The sequence below is a fragment of the Arvicanthis niloticus genome, chromosome 1 (assembly GCF_011762505.2).
Source record: "Arvicanthis niloticus isolate mArvNil1 chromosome 1, mArvNil1.pat.X, whole genome shotgun sequence".
Lineage (NCBI taxonomy): Eukaryota > Metazoa > Chordata > Mammalia > Rodentia > Muridae > Arvicanthis > Arvicanthis niloticus.
Window position 1 is genome coordinate 161,785,653 of NC_047658.1, and position 20,258 is coordinate 161,805,910.

General features: G+C 46.7%; 1 protein-coding gene across 49 annotated transcripts in view; it reads left to right on the forward strand.

Annotated features, from left to right (window-relative positions):
- Tcf7l2 (transcription factor 7 like 2) overlaps positions 1-20,258 on the forward strand; it is a 191,837-nt gene that overhangs the window by 102,581 nt on the left and 68,998 nt on the right. For 11 of the 49 annotated variants that reach the window (XM_034515831.2, XM_076924778.1, XM_034515872.2 and 8 more), the window contains one exon: positions 19,398-19,541. The exons of 35 other annotated variants lie outside the window; for them this stretch is intronic. In XM_034515831.2, the coding sequence (XP_034371722.1) occupies positions 19,398-19,541 (144 nt within the window). The remainder of the gene's footprint in view (positions 1-19,397; positions 19,542-20,258) is intronic. 3 more of the 49 variants (XM_076924788.1, XM_076924845.1, XM_034516007.2) reach the window with 1 other exon arrangement.

Below are 20,258 nucleotides of genomic sequence, written 5' to 3' on the forward strand. Positions count from 1 at the left end.
GGAGTCATGAGGAAGAGTTAACAACTAGGAGGAGTCAGGCAATCTATTTTGCAGGAGCCTGTAAACAGAGGCCATGAGGTGGTTCCAAGTTTGTGCCTTGTTTTTGGCCACTTGGAAGAATACTAGCATTGAAAGAGGTTGGATTACAGCTTCTCTGTGGCATACACTGAAAGCATGTCGACCTTCCAGCCTTCCCTCAGCCATCTCCTCATGGGGAGGAGTTGGTCTGCAGCATGAATGGGAACAATGACCGTAGAGTCTTCTCCACAAGACAATACCAGAGTGTTTAATGCTCTGTCAGGAAGAGTGGACCCCGCACACTATTTAGCCTTAATATAAATGTGGTGCATCTGAACACCTAGATGAAGAATGCTCCAAAGAATACGCATTTCTGCTGTGAGTGACTTAGAATAAGTCAACATAATAGCCCTTGGTTATTAACACATTATGTGGATTGGACAATGATATACACTTTGAGGACCTTGAACTAAATCCACCAGCTAAGAGCCTGTAGGACAGGCTCCAGAAGCCTGGGAGTTCTGAGCGTTGATGTTGTCATACTAAGAAATGAACTGCAGCCCACTTGCTGGCAGGAGGATTTTCTGGTAATATTCAACCCAAAGTAAATTTTCAAATGTTTGGGTTGCAGCACCGCACAGCACTGCACAGCACAGTACCTGTTTTACTAATGTCAGAATAATTGGATCTGGGTTTCTGAATGTGGGTCAGTTTGGGTTGGAAGTGACTTTGTTAGCAAGAAACCTCCTTATAACCCCACCTCCTCACCTTGAAACGCTAGGCCACGTTTTTCTCTGTGGCCCAGGTGCAATCTGGAAGCTTCTGAGAAGCAATGTGTTTTCTCTGCTGCATTTCATGAGCAGCCGTGGTAGGACTTGGTAAAGTTATGTTTGGAGTTCACAGAATTTCTCAGTGTGCTGAAAGCTAAATTCCAGGACAGAAGGGAACCAGTGCTAGGCTCAGACCCTGGAGCCAGAATCCTTGTCTTAGCCTAGCTTCTGACTTGCCATGTGACCTTGTGCAAGTGTTGGCATGTTTTACCTCAAGGAAAGCTGCTGCTGCTGCTTCTTCTTCTTCTTCTTCTTCTTCTTCTTCTTCTTCTTCTTCTTCTTCTTCTTCTTCTTCTTCTTCTTCTTCTTCTTCTTCTTCTTCTTCTTCCTCCTCCTCTTCCTCCTCCTCCTCCTCCTCTCCTCCTCCTCCTCCTCCTCCTCCTCCTCCTCCTCCTCCTCCTCCTCCTCCTCCTCCTCTCCTCCTCCTCCTCCTCTTCCTCCTCCTCCTTCTTCTTTTTTAAAGGAAAAAGGGCTACCAAGGATTGTTTTCCATCTGTCTGTCTGTCTATCTGTCTATCTATCTATCTATCTATCTATCAGCTATCATTTCATAGATACTTAGAGACTATGTTTTCTAGACTTTGCTTACAAAGTAGAGCATAGATTGCTGGGTAGAACCCCCAAGTCTGGGAGAGCCAGAATTTTCTTTTCATGTAGTTTCTAAGTACCCTTAAGAACCCCTTTAATTGGGTCCTGGTCTTCCTCTGTGACATGTACTACAGTTTTATAGACTCTAGTTAGATCCTGATGTCCCTTTAAAAAGCATTTTTTAAAAGCATTAAATGCCTTATTAAATTTTTCTGAGGACACTCAGTCCTCAGGGTCTGTCCATCTTGCATGGAAACATGCTAGCTCAGCAGTTCTCCTTCAGTGTAACCACTGTGCAAATAAAAGGCTTCCTGCCTCCAATCTGTCCGCTCTTCTTCTCGATTCCTATAGATACCCACCCAGGGGCTCTCTCTCTAGAACTTAGTTACCTAATGATGGTTGGCCCACCAAAAAGGTAATTACCCAGAATCCCTTTTGGATCATTTAGACTGCTAGAAATGGGTTGGGAGCAACTCTCTGGGAAGCAAGGGTTCTCAGCCATGAGCAGGGGTGGGGGAGTGGGAGGGTGGGGGTAAGGATGAGAGTTGGAGGGAGGGAAGGGGGCGTTGGGGGGCACAAGACTCAGCGAAAGGACCTCTCAGAAGGACATCAGAATTCAAACTGCTCAGAGCACAGACACTAAACTGCTGCTAGACATTGGCCTCGGGAGGCCTGGGGGTGGCTGCTCTGGACCACAGCCTGTTTGGAGGATGGCCGGCAGTGTTGATAGCAGTCCTTTGTGCCTCCTCGTGGTTCATCATAGCCCTCCACTCACTGTCTGTATCTTCCCATTCTCTGCCTGTAGCTCCCCTCCCTCTTCCCTCCCCATCCCCCCATCTTGGTCCCTTAGTACTTTTGTGCCCTAACCCTGTCCCCTCCCACCCTACCTTGCTACCCTTTGCTCCATGCCCCATAGCCCGCTCTACCCTGGGCCTGTTTCTAGACAAACAGGTGTGCAAGACAAGAATATACTCCTCATTTCTGGATGGAGGAGGTGAAGACAGTGTTACCAGTCAGGATCCAGGTATGGGTAACATCCAGTTATCCTGGAATGCAGTCACTCGGTTTAGACAGGAAAGCCTAGAACTGGCTATCTCTCAGGGGTCCAGACAGGGGCCAGCTTCAAACACAGTGGGTAGAAGGTGAGGCGGGCACTATGAAGAGCTATTCATTTCTAGATTAGGAGACAAGTGTATTGATAACATAGGCCTGTTTGCCCCCTGCTGCTCAAGTCAAAGAAGCTTCCAGAAGAACATGAACAGCCGCCAATATTTCGAGAGCCTAGGGAGATATTTAAGACATTAGATGAGCATGTACTCCTGTGTAGACTCCTTCATGGTGGGTATACTGACTATGGTGTAAGCATCGACTTCAGAAGTTTGCTTTCTGATGAGTGACACTGAGATCTGTCACCTAGTTGAGGTTCCCAAAAGGGCAGGACAAGGGCCCTAGTGATGCTTCCTATATGAGAGACGTCTCTTGGCAAATTTCTCATCGAAGGCTCCAAATTCAAGATGGAGATGCAAGAAGCAAGATGAGTGTGGCGTTGCTCTACAGTGGAGAAGCTCCATTCCCTTATTCATGGGGAGCACGGGACCAGGTGATACTCGAGAGCAGGCAGAGGCTCTGTCTCTGCTTACTCGGGCTTACTGGATAGAGAGCTTCCTGTGTTTGCAGTTGGCTCCCGAGGAGACTGTGGAACCTTAGAACTGCTAAGGATCTGCCTGAGTGCCTTGGGGTCCTGTGTGGACAGGGTAGAAGGTTTAGTGGGAGTGCTGGGTTGGTATTAGATAGTAGAACAGATCAGCCAAAGCTGTGGGGCTAGAAGGAGGTCAATATCGAATTAACATCTTCTTCTGTAGGATTTAGGGAAATTACCCAGTGTCTCCCTTCTTTAAAACCTGAGAAACTCAGGCAGTAACACTGGTGACAGGCGTTGGTAACCTGACCTGAAAAGGGTCAGGCAGAAAGAAGAGGCTGATGCAGGGTGGTCGTGAGTTTGAGGCTAGCCTAGGACACATAACAAGTTCCAGGCCAACCTGAGCTACAAAGCAAAGCCTTGTCAGAAAAAAAAAAAAAAAATTGAGTTCCTTGACTTTGATAACCAGCTGTTGGGAATGTGTATCCCCTTAGGAACACCCGAAGCACCATCCCTGCCAGGGGACACGAGATTGGAGGGCATGTTCTCTCTTCGACTTCAGGTGGAGGGTTGTTCGCTTCCATTGTCAGCCAGACATTGGTGTAACTCAGCTTTCTTCAGCAAATGTTCCAGGGTAGGATACCCTTTGGCCTTGCTTACCATGGTGCCATTTTTGTCTACAGTAATGGTTGAGGACAGAAGGGGAGGTCATGGGAGATGTGGCTAGTTGGGTCAAATGGCGGGTGGTATCAGCACACCAATGAGTTAGCAGGAATCCAGTTAGTTTACTTGGGTTCACAATTGGTTTGTTTTACATTTACTAGGGACGTGAAGTTCTTAGTCCGATGTTTGGCATCTGCATGTGTTGGCGCCTGCATCCTTCCCTCTTGGTCCTGTGACCTAAGAACTGCTAGGACCATCGCCTTTCTGTCAGACCTGTTGTTATGCTACCTGAGTTCCTTGCTGTTTACAGGAGAACCACACAGGATACTGATGTGGTGGGCCATACAGGCTTGCTGTTACAGCTTCTCCAGCCTTGTGTGTGTGTGTGTGTGTGTGTGTGTGTGTGTGTAAAACTAACATTTTCTTCTCAAGTTAATGTGGAAACATCATCGAACAAGGATGCAAACATTTAATATAAGACAAATATCAAGGAATATATGTGCTTACAACGTGCTGTACCAGATTTCCATGAGAGCCAGTCATTTTTATTCTACAGTCCGGCATATAAAAAGTTGGCCAAAGTCTCAATATTAAAGGTGAGGAAAGACTGTCTTTTCCATCTGACATTCCTATAGGACACACCTAAGGGAGGTTGTTTGAAACAGAACCAATCTGTGGACTGCCTGCTGCATGCCAGGTACCATACTAGACTCTGTGTGTGTGACATCTCAGCGTAGATGGCTGCTATCACTACGTGTGGCGCCTGGGTCTTAAGTGCCAGCGTCTCCAGGAGATAAGATCTGAAGGTGACTTGGGCAGGGAAGGTGAAGGCTGGGGTAGCTTTCTAAACACAGATGTGTTTGTGCCAGCTCTGCTGAGATGTTACTCATCTGCCTCACACTTCACCACTGTAAAGTGTCTGATGTGCTGTGGCCCCAGTGTCCTTGGCAGCAGTGATGCTCACCATGAACACACTCAGTTTTAGAACACAGACTGACTCACCTCCCGTTAGCACAGGTGCCCCTTAGTGCACACTCCTCATTTGGCACAAAAACCCCAGCCATAGGTGACTTGTAGGATGCAGCCAGTACAGTCTATGTTTCTGTGGACCAGCCTGCTCTGAAATCAGTTCCTTCCACTTAGCAAATTGGCAGGGAGGTTGGTAGACATCTGACCTGACTGGCCTCTCAGTCCTGGATTCTTGGAAGCCACTATCCTTTTACCTCCCTCTCCTGGTGGCAGAAGATGGAAAGTGGGCCCAGCGGGTGTTAGAATGAGTGCGACTTAGTGTGTTAAGCTTCTGCTGGGGCAGAACATGCCTTCCCCACTGAGTCTGTTCACTGTGGCCACTCACACTTGCAGGGAGCTCTTGACTCAGGGCTCTACTGGGGCAGGAAAACGTGGTACCCACCTTCCCTGATGTTAGTGAGGTTGTGTAGTGTGCAGATTCTCCTGTGCAGAAGCCACCCCAAGGGACTATGCAGGAAAGCTCCCCTGCTCAAGCCTTTTTCTCTGCCACTCCCTTTGCCAGTTCACACTCTAGAGGGAGGAATCTTACCTTTCCTCTCTGAGCATTAGCTGTAGGGAATGTTATCAGTGTTGCACCAGCAGAATTTGGGCTGGTGCCTGAACTGATGCTGAGCTGAACTAGAGACAGCTGGGTGCTTGGGTCTGAGCTAGCTGCCACCGAGCCCTAGGGCCTGTGCTGAGGAGATTTATCCTGGTTATCGGGTTGGGGACCCTGACAGTGGACATGGTACCATCTTCCATCAGACTGTTGCAAGCCCAGATCCCGGAAAGCCTCTAGCGGGAGTGGATCCCTGTAGGTCAGGCACTGGCATGGCTGTAGATGCTGGAAGAAAGTCATGTCTGTACACCACAGCACCGTTCCCCAAGGAGGCGCCTGTTCAGATACTCTGATGACTTGTTGCGAACATACTGGGGAGTGCTTTTCTAATTATGTAATTACTTTCACGCTACATATATAAAGGGAGCCAGCATGCCTCGCTTGTGTTTGGAAAACTTGTGTGAGAGATCAGGGTGAGGGCTGGGGAGATGGCTCATGGAATAAAGTGCTTGCCACATAACCATGAGGACCAGAGTTTAGATTCCCAGCATGCATGCAAGTGACCCATCAGCAGTCCTGACACTGAAGAGACTCATGGTCAATGTATCCCTAGAGCAAGCTGGCTAGCTGTACTAGCTGAATCAGAAAGCTCTGGATTCAAAGTAGAAACCCTGACTCAGTGTATGAGGTAGCGAGCGATCAGAAAAGACACCCGGTGTCAACTTCCCTGCTTTACCCCTATGTGCACACATGCAGGTCCACACACACCGGAATATGCATTTACACATGCATGAATGCTTGACCTCTAGGGAAAACAAAAACAAAAGTGAGGCAATCTGATTTTCTACATACACCATAATGGTCATGGTATTGGATATGAGATCTTTTTGGGTGTCTAGGTAAAAATAGGAAGTTTAATGAATTCAGGTATTAGTGCCAAGTGATGAACCTGGCCCCAGGTTAGAGAAACCACCCTGGACTAGAACACTGGTGGACAGAGCAATCACATGCATGAGAAACAGACAGGAGGTTGGGGGGGGGGGGGTTGTCTCTGCTTTCAAGCAAGCCATCGCTCCAATTTCACTTGTGACCACAGGGACAGTTCAGACTCCTTTCTTCCTGGGTGCCAGAGAGAAGGGTTACCATGGTAACCTGTCAAACCCAAAAGCCTGGGTTCTGGTGATCACAGATATTCTCATTTGAGCAAGCAGAGGCCATTCCAGACTGTCCACTACAAGGGCTTCCTCCCCGGCTTTGCCTTCACTTTCTATCCTGTTAGCCTAGACACAGACACCCTGCCAGTCGGCCAGGCCCTGATGCCCGCTGTCATTCCTGTGGCCTGGGCCATTTTTGGTGTGAGTGACTGGCACAGTGTCCAGAAAGCAAGCCCCACCCCAGGAATGGTGCTGCTGTGTCAGGATGTTTGTTTTTTGGAAGGGAGGCTCTGGAGCTGTGCCCTGGGTCTAGGGTCTGTGCACCTCACATCTCCTGCTATTCCATGTCGTCTTTACATCTACCCCTTTGAGCTGGCCTTCTGCTCCACAGAGGCGTGCATATCCTTGGCAGTGAGAGGCTTGTCGGCAGCTGACGCATACACCAAAGGTCAGCACGGTAGCCGGTGCCAGCTTCTCTTCCCTGGGCATGGTCATCGTCTTGGACCTTTTAGACACTTGGACTGACTTTATGCAGAACATTCTGGATTTATGAGTTAGACTTGGGCTTGGGTTTATTATTTTGTACTTTGGATCTTTCCTTTAAAAAGACCAGAGATAAAAATACCACCAACCTTTGCCAACGTTGCTACTCTCTGCCTCGCCTCACTTCTCTCCAGAAAGGAGAGTGTTAGAGGTTTTTGTTGTTACAGATGGGCAGACTTGGAAAGCTGTGGGTTTAAGAGGCCAGGGCATACCTGGAGTCTCCTCTGCTTCCTTCTCTAGTCTTACTGTCCTTCTCATTGCTAATCCTGTGGCTTCAGACCTTGTAATTTACAGCATTAGGGACACTTGGAGTTATGTGACTTGAGAGTTGGGTGGACCCTGGCCTGTTTATTCCATCACCCTAGTGTTTGGGTTTCCTGATCTCTGGTTGACTGGATCTGATCTTGAAGGATGGAGGCTTGCTGCCCGGCTGCTGCAGTGACCCAAGACCCAAGTCTCTGCCAGCCAGGGTGTGCATCAGCCCTGGGCATTCCAAAATTTTCAGACTGGTACTCAACGGTTTTCCGGTGGGGGTCGGTGTTGTGTTCAACTGAAGGCACCTGGATGCATTCTGGGTTGTCCCAGCTGGGCAGGAGTTGCTGTGACACCCAGTGGATAGTAGCCAGGGTTACTCCCAAGTCTGTTCTGTGCTCTTACTCCCTGTCCCCAAACACAAAGAAGCATCCTTAGGACAGAAGCATGGCAGCAGAAAAGCCCCACTTTAATATAAGACTTTATTGGGCAACTAAATGATTTCCTGATTACTCTTATTATTTTGTTTGATTGCTTGCTTGTTTCATTTTAAGACAGGTCTCACAATCCAGGCTTGACTCAGAGTTGGTATTTACCCAAGGATGGCCTTGAACTCCCGATCTTCTTGCGTCTACCTCCTGAGTGTTGGGATTCCAGGTGTGCACTACCATGCCCAGTTGGCTTACTGGGTGTACAGATCTGGTCCTTCTGAACTGTGTTTTGCTTTAGTATACGCAAGAATATAAAGTGTGTGTATGGTAGGGGTGGGGGGTTGCAGCAATGAAGTCTGTTTTTATTCCTGACAAATTAACTTCCTTTTTACCTAACATTCTTCTTAACAAATAAGGACCCAAACCCAACTTATCTTGCCACTTCCAGATTACTAAAGCTCGCCGGGCGGTGATGGCACATGCTTTAATCCCAGCACTTGGGGGGCAAAGGCAGGTGGATTTCTGAGTTCAAGGCCAGCATGGTCTACAGAGTGAGTTCCAGGACAGCCAGGACTACACAGAGAAACCCTGTCTCGAAAAACAAAACAAAACCAAAACAGATTACTAAAGCTCGCCTCACCCTTGAGGTGTAGTGTCAGGGGCTGGGAGATGGCTCCGTGGCTGGAGTGCATGCTTCACAGGCATGAGGACCTGAGTTTGATCCACAACGCCCAAGTAAGAAGCTGGGCATGATAGTGTGCACACTTACAACCCCAGGGTTCAGGAGATGGAGACAGGGGCTAGAGATTGCTGGCTACCTAGCCTAGTCTAAATGTGAATCCAGATCCCAGGGAGAGATTCCGTCTCAAAACAAATAAGGGGGAAAGCTCCTGAGCAAAGACACCCAAGGCTGACCAGACACATGCACGGACACACTTGTCCACACAAATGAAAACACTAGGTCAAAATTGAAGAATACTTTTGTGCTGTCTTCCGGGATTCACAGTTTGCTTTGTAAATCCATTCTTAAAAGGATGTATTCGGGGCAGCACGCCATCAGTTTCCCGGCCCTTCCAAGACACTTCTGGGGAAGTAGATGAAAGGTGTAAATTAAAAAAAGCAAGTGTTTGTGGCTTCCACCTTAACCTTCTGCTATGTTAAATGGCTCTGTTGAAGAGGGCTGTCACAGCTCCTGAAAACTTGGGAAAATCCAAGCAGGCTGTGCCATGAGTCACCTCTGGGAGCCCAGGACGTTTGATGTGAAAATTATATGGGCACATCTAATTGGGTGCAATTTCACCCCACGAGATATCTACTACAGGGGTGACTCCCCCTTTCCTTGTTTTTTTAAGCTAAGTTGTTTAATCTGAATTGCATAGTATTCGGAAGCGTTCAGTGAATTGGCTGCCATTTTTCAATGTCTTTTGTTTAGCTACTGTCTGCCTGTGCCAACCACACACACTCCTAGACACCCTGGAAGAGTGAGCGATCCATCCCTCCCTGACATGGAGGCTTGTGACAACCATGGCCTTCTACTCGTGTCCCATCATTTAGTCTTTCCTCAGAGCCCAGCCTGCAGGGAAAAAACAAACATCCCCGCCTCTCTCTCTCTCTCTCTCTCTCTCTCTCTCTCTCTCTCTCTCTCTCTGTGTGTGTGTGTGTGTGTGTGTGTGTGTGTGTGTGTGCGTGTGTGTGTGTGTGTGTTTACCCATGCTTCCTGTAAAATGGGAAGAATCGTTTTTTTGTCTTGCCTGATTCTCAGGGCTATGCACACATTTCCAGTAAAATGTTCTCAGAGTGAAATAGAAAGCTTTCACACAGAGATAAGATAATGGGCAATTAAGTTAATTTAAACCCCAGAGTTAACAGTGATCAGTTTATTCCTATACCACGTGTTCATCTACGTGATACAGAGCATTTGTGGATGTCAGTGTGTCTATGGGGTTGCTCAGCTGTCACCACCACGCTAGACTGTGTGTGCCCTCTCCTGACCAAAGTTCTCCCCATACAGGTCAACTACGTCATTGTTCATCCACTCTCCCCCTCTCTAGACAGCTGTCACTCTTGTCTGTTTCTGTAACTCTTCTTGCTTTAAGTCTTTGCTTACCCATGGAAATCATTCAATGAGTGGTTCCTTATGACTGGCTTCTTTCACTTTGACCTGATGCCTTAAATATCTCTGCACTGTCCAGTCTATCAGTACTGCTTCCTCTGTCTGAGTACTATTCCATTGTACAGATAAATTATGCAGATATTTATTTTATATATATTTATTTATATGCATTGTACAGATAATTATTTGTTTATGGTACATTTCAAAATTAAAGCACACCTAAGCTTGTGTTTGTTTAATTTTCAAACCTTCTTTTCTCTTTCTCTGTTTAAGTTAAGGGATATTGCGGAATAAATTCCCAAATCTGTGACTTGCCTTTGTATTTCAATAAGTCTGTATCTTGGCAAAAGTAATCTAGGGGCAAGCGCTGGTTGAAGCCAGGAGACTTCACAGTCTCTGAAGAATCAAGGCTTACAGTCAGTGAGAGAGTAACTCGTTTTGGTTAGTCTTTCTGTGGGTCACCTGAGGATTAAGACATTATCTCCAGCGGCTAGAGTGTGGCCCTGATAGAGCCATCTCCAGTGGTCTGTGTTCTATGCTGGTAATCTTTGCCAGCTCGATCACCAGTCAGCTGGCAGCCCATGGTCTGAGGAGGTGAGGCTGTGTCCAACCTGGGAATCTCCTCCTGTTTGGAGGGTTGAGAGGCATAGCTATGTTTGCATTCTGAGAGGACGTGGAAGGGGGCTGCTTTGTGGACGTTGCTCTTTGGTTGATCTGCTGAAGGCAGTTTCTCCTTCGTTTGATGGGCTAAAGTTAGGGTTTCTCTGCTGGCATGGAGTTGGCCTGGGTGAGAGGCTCCTCTGACTGCCTTCCATGTCACACTTGTGGTGCTGGTTTCGTTTTACTGAGCAGGGTTGTGGTGGTGCACACCTTAACCCCAGCACTCAGACAGACAGACAGACAGACAGACAGACAGACAGATCTCTATGAGTTTGAGGTCTATCTAAATAGCAAGTTCTTGGCCAGATAGAGCTACAAACTGAGATCCTGTCTCATTAACAAAACAACCACAACAGAAAGGATAGTACAAGGCTTGACCAGCATGTACTAGACCCAGTACTACAACAAGCCACGTAGGGGCGTGTAGACCTATAATTCTATCATTTGGGAGGCAGAGGCAGGAAGGTCTTCAAGCCTTCAAGCCTCCTAAGTTTGTGCCTGGGATCCTTAAGACAGCCTCAAAACAACAATAGAAGATGGAACACTATGGAACACTGATTCTTATACACACACACACACACACACACACACACACAGAGTCCTACTAATGAAGATACAAGTATTTGATTAGAAAGAAGTAGCCCAAGGCTTGGGCTCTAGCTATCAGTTGGTGCCAGGATTCTCACCCCTCATTTCCAGCTGGGAATCCCAAATCTCGTAGAACAGAGAAAAGAAATCAGAAAAGCAGCTCAGTGAAGTTGGATCTAACAAACACACCCTGCTTTTAGCTACATCACTTTCATTCAAGCGGGGTCCACTCTGGAACACCACCCCTAACCCCCCTCCCCAGCATAGGCTTATGGGTAATAATGTCAACTCCTCCCACAATGATCATATTATCAATGGTATCTCCCACCCCAGTGTGCTTTTTGGTGGCAAGCATTATTTTGTAGCTTGGGATGCTAACAGCAAGGTTTTCTTCAGATAGTATTGTATGCTTATATCTTGTAAAAGACACTGTCATTCAAGGTCAGTGGGAATCATTGTTTTCTGAATTTATCTGTCTTCAGAGTCTTCTGTCATAATCCCTCCTTTATAGTATCTTGGGATAACTTGAAATATTTTTAGTTTGATATGTTTCATGCAATTAACATAATCTCTGTGGTGTGTCTCAACCACTGTGGTTTGTTTTCAGGAACACCTAGAGACTTTAAATATTATGTTCTCAGAAATAACCCCTTGTTTGAACAACTGTTCTGTTATTAGACCACAAAGAGCCACTGGGGTTGGTATTGTCGGGAAGCATATTAGTGGAAAGTGGTATATTATTACCTAATACTAATAATTGGTTAGTGGAATGGGAAAGGAGGACCCATATTTGGGGTTCCTGTGGCTAACACTTTTGGATTATGAGAACATTTCCAGAGTGAATTCCAGGGTTCTTCTGGAAGTCTCTCATTTTCATTTTAAAGCATTTCATTCCTACTGACAGAGGAGAAGGGGGTTAAGTATCCACGCCAGCTTATCCTTACGTATCGAGGCCATCTAGATGTCTCTAGTGGTACATGAGATTCCCAGTCTGCCCTGTCTCTGTCTTCTAGTTCTTGATTCCATTTTAGTCAGATCACCCTCCCTCTACAGAGAACAATTTCATTTTTAAAGAGAAGATTTCCCACCAGACAGCATAGATCAAGAACAAGTCTCCTTGCCCCATGGCCCATGACTCTCTCAAGACTATATTGGAGGTATTCAACTTTCAGCCCATGGGCTCCACACACCGCAGGATAGCTCTTAATGTGGCCCACTGCAAATCTGAATCTATTTAAACTGCAATTATAAAAACTCAACTGCATGGTTCTCCAGCGTGGGGCTATGCAGGACAGCCGTTGCGATGTCAAAAGCTTGGCCACAGGTAGATACTTGTCCCTAAAATTGGCCTGGGAGAAAGACCTCCCTTTATTCACAGCAAGTACCACATCGTGTTTGCTTTATCTGCTGAACTCGAAACTCTCTGTAGCCTATAGTCCTTTAACACTAAGCCGATGATGTCTCAAGTTCTTCCACAGTGGGTAATTGCCAAGGAGGGACTTGAACCTGAGGTTAGCCTTGCGTCTTCCTTGAACATGGTCTCACAGGAGCTGTTGGCTTACCTGGAGAGGTTACCCTGCTAAGAACAGGGATACTCGGTTCCCCATGGGACTAAGGGCTATGAAAGTGGTAGAGAGAAGCTTGTCTTGCCATCCGCTTGAGGTCACATGGAGCCTCAGACTGTCACAGAGAGCAGATGTCAACTGGGATCTGGGGTGTGAGACTTGGTATTCCAGCTGTGCCTCTCAGAACTTGTTTATTGATTTTCACCTGCTCTGGCTGCTTTCTCAAGTCTGGGAGAAGGTATGGCTTCCACTTCAGCTCTTAAACCATGAAGGCCTTGACTTCCCCGGTTGGGAATAATTTAGTGTTGATAATGATACTTTTACTCAAAATGACAATAGTAACCCTCCCCTCCTATCCTAACCATCCCAGATGCTTACACACACACACACACACACACACACACACACACACACACACACACACACACACGCCTATTTTGTACCCATGTTCTCTCCCTGGTGCATGACAGAATAGTATTTCATATTTCCAAACGTTCTGGGAAGAACAAGTTGTCAAGGCTTTGTTTTAGCCAGGAGGGACCTTACAGAAGATGTTATCAGTTCACATTCTGCTGTCCTCTCTGGCCACATAGACATTTATGTAGCCAAGTCGATCATCATCCTGGCTTGCCTTTTCTCTTTTAATGAACTGGCTGCCTTTAGGTAGACACTTTATTTAACAACAGTGACCAGAGAGAAGGAGATGCATGGCTTTTGGACTTGTGAGCTAGCAGCCTCAATGACACACTGACCTCTGACACACTAACCTCCTTGGGTTTGGTGGCATGGAGGTTCTCTTCTGTTTCTGTGTGGAGCTGGGGATGGGTACAGAGTGCTGGAATCACTAAGTGTGAAGAAGACTGGGCCCCACACTTCTGCACACATTTCCAGTAGAGGCTCTTTGCCTCCACTCTAAGTTGGGGTGTGTGAAGGTCCAGGTGGAAGTTGTTTCCATATCCCTTGTCTTTAGGGACTGGCCACTCCGTGCCTGTTAATGTCAATTCTGAGTGACAGGACATGTACATTTAGAGAGGGAGAGACTGTGTGTGTATGTGTGTCCTGGACTTTTGTTTGTCCCTGCTCTGAGACTTCTTTCTAGATGATTCTGTCCTACCTGACCAGGCATTCAGTCATGCACACATGTGTGCCCATTCACACAAACTCATATTTTTGGAAGATTATTGATGGAAAACTGTTGCATGTTAATGGTGGTGCCTGGAGGCTAGATTTGCAGTTGCTCGTCTCCACTGTGGCTTGTTAGAACATATTTCAAATGTAATTAATTCACATCAAAGTCACCTCACCTTCCGAGGTGAGAATTGTTGATGGTGTTTAAAGTCAGGTCATGACCCATAAAGGCTTCTACTTTTCTCCAAGATGGTGTGTGTGTGTGTGTGTGTGTGTGTGTGTGTGTGTGTGTGTTGTGTATGACAAAGAAATGAGGATTCTTCCCACTAGCTTGTACTAACTTTTCTTGTTTTTGTAAACTGGCCCTTGTCAATGTCTCTGTCAAATGCATTCTGGGTCTCAGTTTTAGTTTTTCTCCACACCTCAGCTGAACAGGTCCTTTTATATCTAGACTTAGGGATTTGCTAACCAATTAAAAGATGATATTTGATTAGTGATTCTTCCATGATCAAGTTTTGATCTCCCTTAGAGACCCATGGAATTCTCAACTTGTAGTGCAGGAGAAAACCTCAAAACTCAACCATATATATTAGGGTTCTGCACAGACACAGAGCCAAATGAATGATGTGCTGGGGGCATAGAAAGGCATCAGGAACTGGCCCACACAGTTAGGAAGACTGAGAGGTCTTTGTGGCTGAGGGTGACATACATGATACTCAGGAAAACTGAGGTCAATATTCTTATTTAGCCAAAGAATCAAGGACTGGCAGAAGGAGGTGTTCTTCTGAAGCCTGGCATTTTTATACTTAAGAAGGAATTGTATTTCAGCCATGTTCAAAGGTAGTTAGGCCAGAAGAATTCTCTCCCTACACCTTCATCTATGAACAGAAGAACCCATACTAGCAAAGGGAATGCACTTTACCCAGAACCACCTAGGATTTTTTTTAAAATCTCATTTTATTATTTCTTATGTCAGGGATTGAACTGAGGCCTTGGACACGTTAGACATCCATTGAGATACATCTCAAGCCAAGAATAATGTTTGAACAAATATCTGGACACCTTGTGGTCCCGCCAAACAAACATGTAAAACTGATTAAAGTCACAGAACCAACAGAAGGTACATGTAGTTATATATACTTGAAAGAGGATTTGCACACGGAGTTGGCTTTCACAGCTGTGAAGATGAGCGCATTTGTGATGCCAAAATAAAGATCAAGCCCTTTTCTTACCACATGGTAGAGGGATTCGGATTCTCCCAGTAGTGGACAGTGTGGTAGAGGGATTCAGATTCTCCCTGTAGTGAACAGCTGTCAGGCAATTTCACTGATATTATTTTATGCAAAATGTTTCTGAACATTTTCATATTTTTAGGGCTTGTTTTGTTTGTTTTTAAAAATATTTTTAGGGCTTGTTGTTTTGTTTGTTTTTCAAAATATTTTTAGGGCTTGTTGTTTTGTTTGTTTTTCAAGTTGTTTTCCAACTCTTTTTTTCCCTGTATTTCCTGTGTGTGTGTATCATGTGTGTGCGTGCGTGCGTGCGTGTGTGTGTGTGTGTGTGTGTGTGTGTGTTTAAACTTGATAGCTTCCATTCTATCACATGACTCTGATATCACCCAGCACCTTATGGAAGGAGATAGGAAGCTCACAAGGAAGTACGCTAGTGGAATATCGGTGGACTTTGTGGGTGGCACACTTTGATTGTTTCTTGCAGCTGTTTACAGATCTGACTAATACGACAAGCCTTTAGGTGTTAGGCATCTGACCCACCATCCCCTCCAGCCCGCCTTCTATATCACCATGCTATATCCCCTTAGTTTAGTTTCCTGTCTCTGGAAGACACCTCCTCCAGAAACCCACCGACATCCTGCAGTGTCCAAAAGCCAGGGACACTGCCAAGGATATATAGCTCCCACTTCCCAGATCCGTTTGGTCAGTGTTGCTGTGGCTTTGATGGGGACTCTAGAGGAGAGCAGGGGGCATGGCAGCTCTACCTGGTGTATGGCTGGTGGAGACTGGAGAAATCTCAAGTGCCTGTCCAACCCCATGCAGAAGGAGGGAGATCATTTTTCTGTAGAGCCTTCCTCTTTCTCTTTGTCTCCACTGCTTAGTGAGAGCTGGTTCCTGAGCTTGGGCTACAATGACTGCAGTGCTCTGAGCTCAGTCTATGGTGACTGCAGTGCTTGAGCTCAGTCTATGGTGACTGCAGTGCTTGAGCTCAGTCTATGATGACTGCAGTGCTCTGAGCTCAGTCTAGGATGACTGCAGTGGTTCAAGATTGTTTCTTGGACATGAATAAACTTACATGAGTCAACTTGGAGGACAGCAGAACAAAGAGCTCCTGGGAAAAAATATTGTACCACGGGGCCCTGGATCCAGCCATATGGACCATCTCCATCTCTTTGCTCCTTATGTCTGTGCCCTTGATTTTGAATCGGCATGTATGTTAAGAGGTGGCAGTGTGTAGGGGTGGGTATGTGTCAAGTAAACCTGCCCATTCCTCAAGCTGGGGGAAGCAGCACACTCCACCTAAGCTAATAGTGTCATAAAGTCAGGTCAGTGTCTCCTAAATAATTTAAGATTTTTATTACTGGAAAGCTCAGAAAAGGCCATGGTGCACAAAACTCAGCAGCTCCCCCTCCATCGTTCTTAGCACCTGCTTGAGCTTTGTGGTCCTCACCCACAAAGCCCTTCCCTTCCTTTATATCTGTGTTTATGTCCAAAGTTTTCATAAGACTTCTATGTCCTAAAATTTCTACAGAGTTTATAAGCTATCCTATTCTATAAAAATCTTAGCAATGGATATCTCAGCGACATTACAAGGAGAAGCTGGGTAAGCCCATTAGATAAAGTTGGGTGAGGTGAGCGCTGCAAAGCTGTTCGCTCATCAAAGAAGGAATATGACCACCAAATTTAGCTCCGAGTTTCCCGGGCTCCTAAGCATGGAAGGAAAGATATCCAGAGTTGTGAGCATGTGAACATGTGTGTGTGTGTGTGTGTGTGTGAGTGTATGTGTATGTGTGTGAGTGTGTGTATGTGTGTGAGTGTGTGTATGTGTGTGAGTGTGTGTGTGAGTGTATGTGTGTGTATGTATGTGAGTGAGTGTGTGTGTATGTGTGTGTGTATGTGTGTGAGTGTGTATGTATGTGTGTGAGTGTGTGTGTGAGTGTGTGTGTGTGTGTGTGTGAGTGTGTGTGTGTGTGTGTGTGTGTGTGTGTATGTGTGTGAGTGTGTGTGTGAGTGTATGTGTGTGTATGTATGTGAGTGAGTGTGTGTGTATGTGTGTGTGTATGTGTGTGAGTGTGTATGTATGTGTGTGAGTGTGTGTGTGAGTGTGTGTGTGTGTGTGTGTGAGTGTGTGTGTGTGAGTGTGTGTGTGTGAGTGTGTGTGTGTGAGTGTATGTGTATGTGTGTGAGTGTGTGTGTGTGAGTGTGTGTGTGTGTGTGTGTGAGTGTGTGTGTGTGAGTGTGTGTGTGTGAGTGTGTGTGTGTGAGTGTATGTGTATGTGTGTGAGTGTGTGTGTGTGAGTGTGTGTGAGTGTGTGTGTGTATGTATGTGAGTGAGTGTGTGTGTGTGAGTGTGTGTGTGTGTGTGTGTGTGTGTGTGAGTGTGTGTGTGTGAGTGTATGTGTATGTGTGTGAGTGTGTGTGTGTGAGTGTGTGTGAGTGTGTGTGTGTATGTATGTGAGTGAGTGTGTGTGTATGTGTGTGAGTGTGTGTGTATGTGTGTGAGTGTGTGTGTGAGTGTATGTGTGTGTGTATGTATGTGAGTGAGTGTGTGTGTATGTGTGTGAGTGTGTGTGTATGTGTGTGAGTGTGTGTGTGTTTGTGTGTGAGTGTGTGTGTGAGTGTGTGTGTGAGTGTGTGTGTGTGAGTGAGTGTGAGTGTGAGTGTGAGTGTGAGTGTGTGTGTGTGTGTGTGTGTGTGTGTGTGTGTGGTGTGTGTGTGTAGTGTGGTACAGGCCCGGTAAGCAGGTAGAGAGGAAGCATCTATAGAGTGTAACAGAGACAATGTACTTGAAGGGAACCCTTGCTCGTTGTATAGTTTTAGCATTGCTTTTCCAAGCTCCCTTCTCCAGCCACTTGCCCCTGGGACTCTTGCTTCTTGTGGTAGTAGCTTTGTTAACCCAACAAAGCAGGAGATAAGCTGTGAGCTCCTCCCATTGCTGGGCTCCTCCCAGAAACAACTGGCACTGTTCATGGTACTTCCCTTGAAGTCAGCACTCAGGTGGGGCGGTGCTGTCAATACAGCTAGAGGCAGGCGCCTCCGCTAAAGCTAGGCTGATCTTTCAGACCCGGCTCAAACATCTTATGACTCACCCTGCTTACCAGTGAGTACTGTGGAGGCCCTGCTTCCCAGATGGACACAGAATAGTGCCACAATAGCAAGCCAGCACTCTCACTGGCCCTTAGCCGCTTTTCCTCGACAGGTCCCCGGTTTCCAGCAGTTGGCTGCCCTTTGTCACCTGGGAAGCTCCGTTTGCTTATGGATGGTTGTTAATGCCCAACAGAGCACAGGGAAGGATGGTGTTTCGATGGCCGTGTAGGCTGCTCTAGGGTTGTGGCTCCCGGCTTTCCTTTGTTTTATTGATTTATCTTTCAAAATTATCTGTAGTCATCTGGGGAGGACAAGTCTACCCAGTCCATCTTTTGCACGAACATAAAAGATGCAATTAGCTTCTTCCTTCCCTTGTTCCCTTCCATGCTGAGGATGTACTTCAGGGGCAGAGCTTTTGCTTAGCATGTGCAGGACCCTGGGTTCAATCCCCAGGAGCATCCGCCAACCAGGCGAGCTTGAGAACACTGGAATGTCTTTTGTCCTTTTGAAGTAGCCCTCTTTGAACCTCTAAATTGTTCTCCACACCTCGAAATTCTCCACCCTGTAAATGGAGCTGCAGCAAACCTCTGACCGGTGTGTAGGTCTACACAGCAGCCATTTGCTAGAGTTGACTAAACACAGTCCATACTGTCCCTCTATCATTTACTAGCTGTGTGACCTTGGGCATGCTCCTTAACGTCTCTGAGTCAGTTTCCTCCTCGGTGAAATAAGCAGAATACTCTTACTTCCTATGGAGATTGTGAGAGTTAAAGGAGTGGCCAGCTCAGTCCTCTCTAGAGGCCTGGATGGAGAAGGCAGTTCTTACCCCGCAGCCTTTGGGATTGGACACCTGTTGAGCAGAACTTTGAGCACATGGAGTGTGCGCTACCTGGTGCATGAAAAGGTTTTGGGTGATGCCATTGTGTCTTCTTTCAGAAGACTGTAGTCTAAGGGAACAAAGAAGGTGTTAAGACAGGAGCCCAAACAGCTCAAGGGTGAGGGCAGCCATATATAAGTATGTTTCTGTGAGGCGCAAACCCCAGCAATCCTGTTACGTTTATCCTAATAGAAGCTTCAGTAAGGTAAGTTGAGAGAAGGCACTGCTAGGTGGGCTGGCTGGTTGCTTAGAGGAAGGAGCAGCCATGTTCATCACTGGGACGGTGGTTAGGGATGGAGACGGTTGGGAAGGGGTATTGTAGGGACACTGCATGAGGAGGCCATGTTTGAGATGTTCCCAGGGACCCCAGCTGCATGGCAGGGAGGTGTGGAGAATTCTGGGTATGCCTTGGTGACTTGGCCCTCTCTCCTCAAGCCTCACCCTGTCCCCCTTTCTTCCTGGCAGCAGAGCCCCCTCCCTTGCTGCACTCAGGGCCATGCCTGTCCGCACTTCTACACCCCCTCAGACTTCACTGTCAGCACGCAAGTCTTCAGGGACACGAAAAGCAGCCGCTCCTTACAAAAGGTTGGGGAGCCCTGGTGTCTGGAGGTAGGTCTCTGAGCAGAATGACGGTATGAGACAAGCCAGCTCTGAACTGAAGCCGCCCATCCAAAGTTTACCTCTCACGAGGGCAGGGCCCACGCATCCACCTCCATCCCCGAATTCTCCCTGGGTCACTCTCATTTCAGGTGCCATGATGTCTGGCCATGCTGACCACCGCTAGGGAAATCATAGCCATAAAGTCACCACTTTACAAGAAGAGGGTGGAGCTGGTACTCAAGTGAATGCACGATGCCCAGCTGGCTTGTAAAGGCCACGTGATTCAGCATCACTCGCAAGAACGCACATTATTCCATTAAACTTGAACCTAGAAAGTAATTTCCTGGGCTCTTTATGGCTCCTGCTGGAAGGGAAGTTATCACCTCAACTTTGCCATTGCTACTAGCAATTAGCAGTCTATAGTATAGATTTTCTTTTCAAATTCAGGGTGCTGAGAAAGGCCTCCCACCCCCACAAAATCCCTGACTAGCAGAGGCAGGCACAGCCCAGTGACTCTTCTCACAGATGTTGTTCTCCAAGGACAGGAAGCATTGTTAATTTCCTTTAAATAATTCAATGCAATGTCAATACCCCACACGACTCCATGCTCCGGAGTGACAGCTCTCTTCAAATTAGTAGTCCCAAGAATAAAGAACATCCAGAACATTCTTTTATCTTCAGGAAAGCAAACATCAATGCAGACTTTAAAAAAAAAAAATTAAAGTA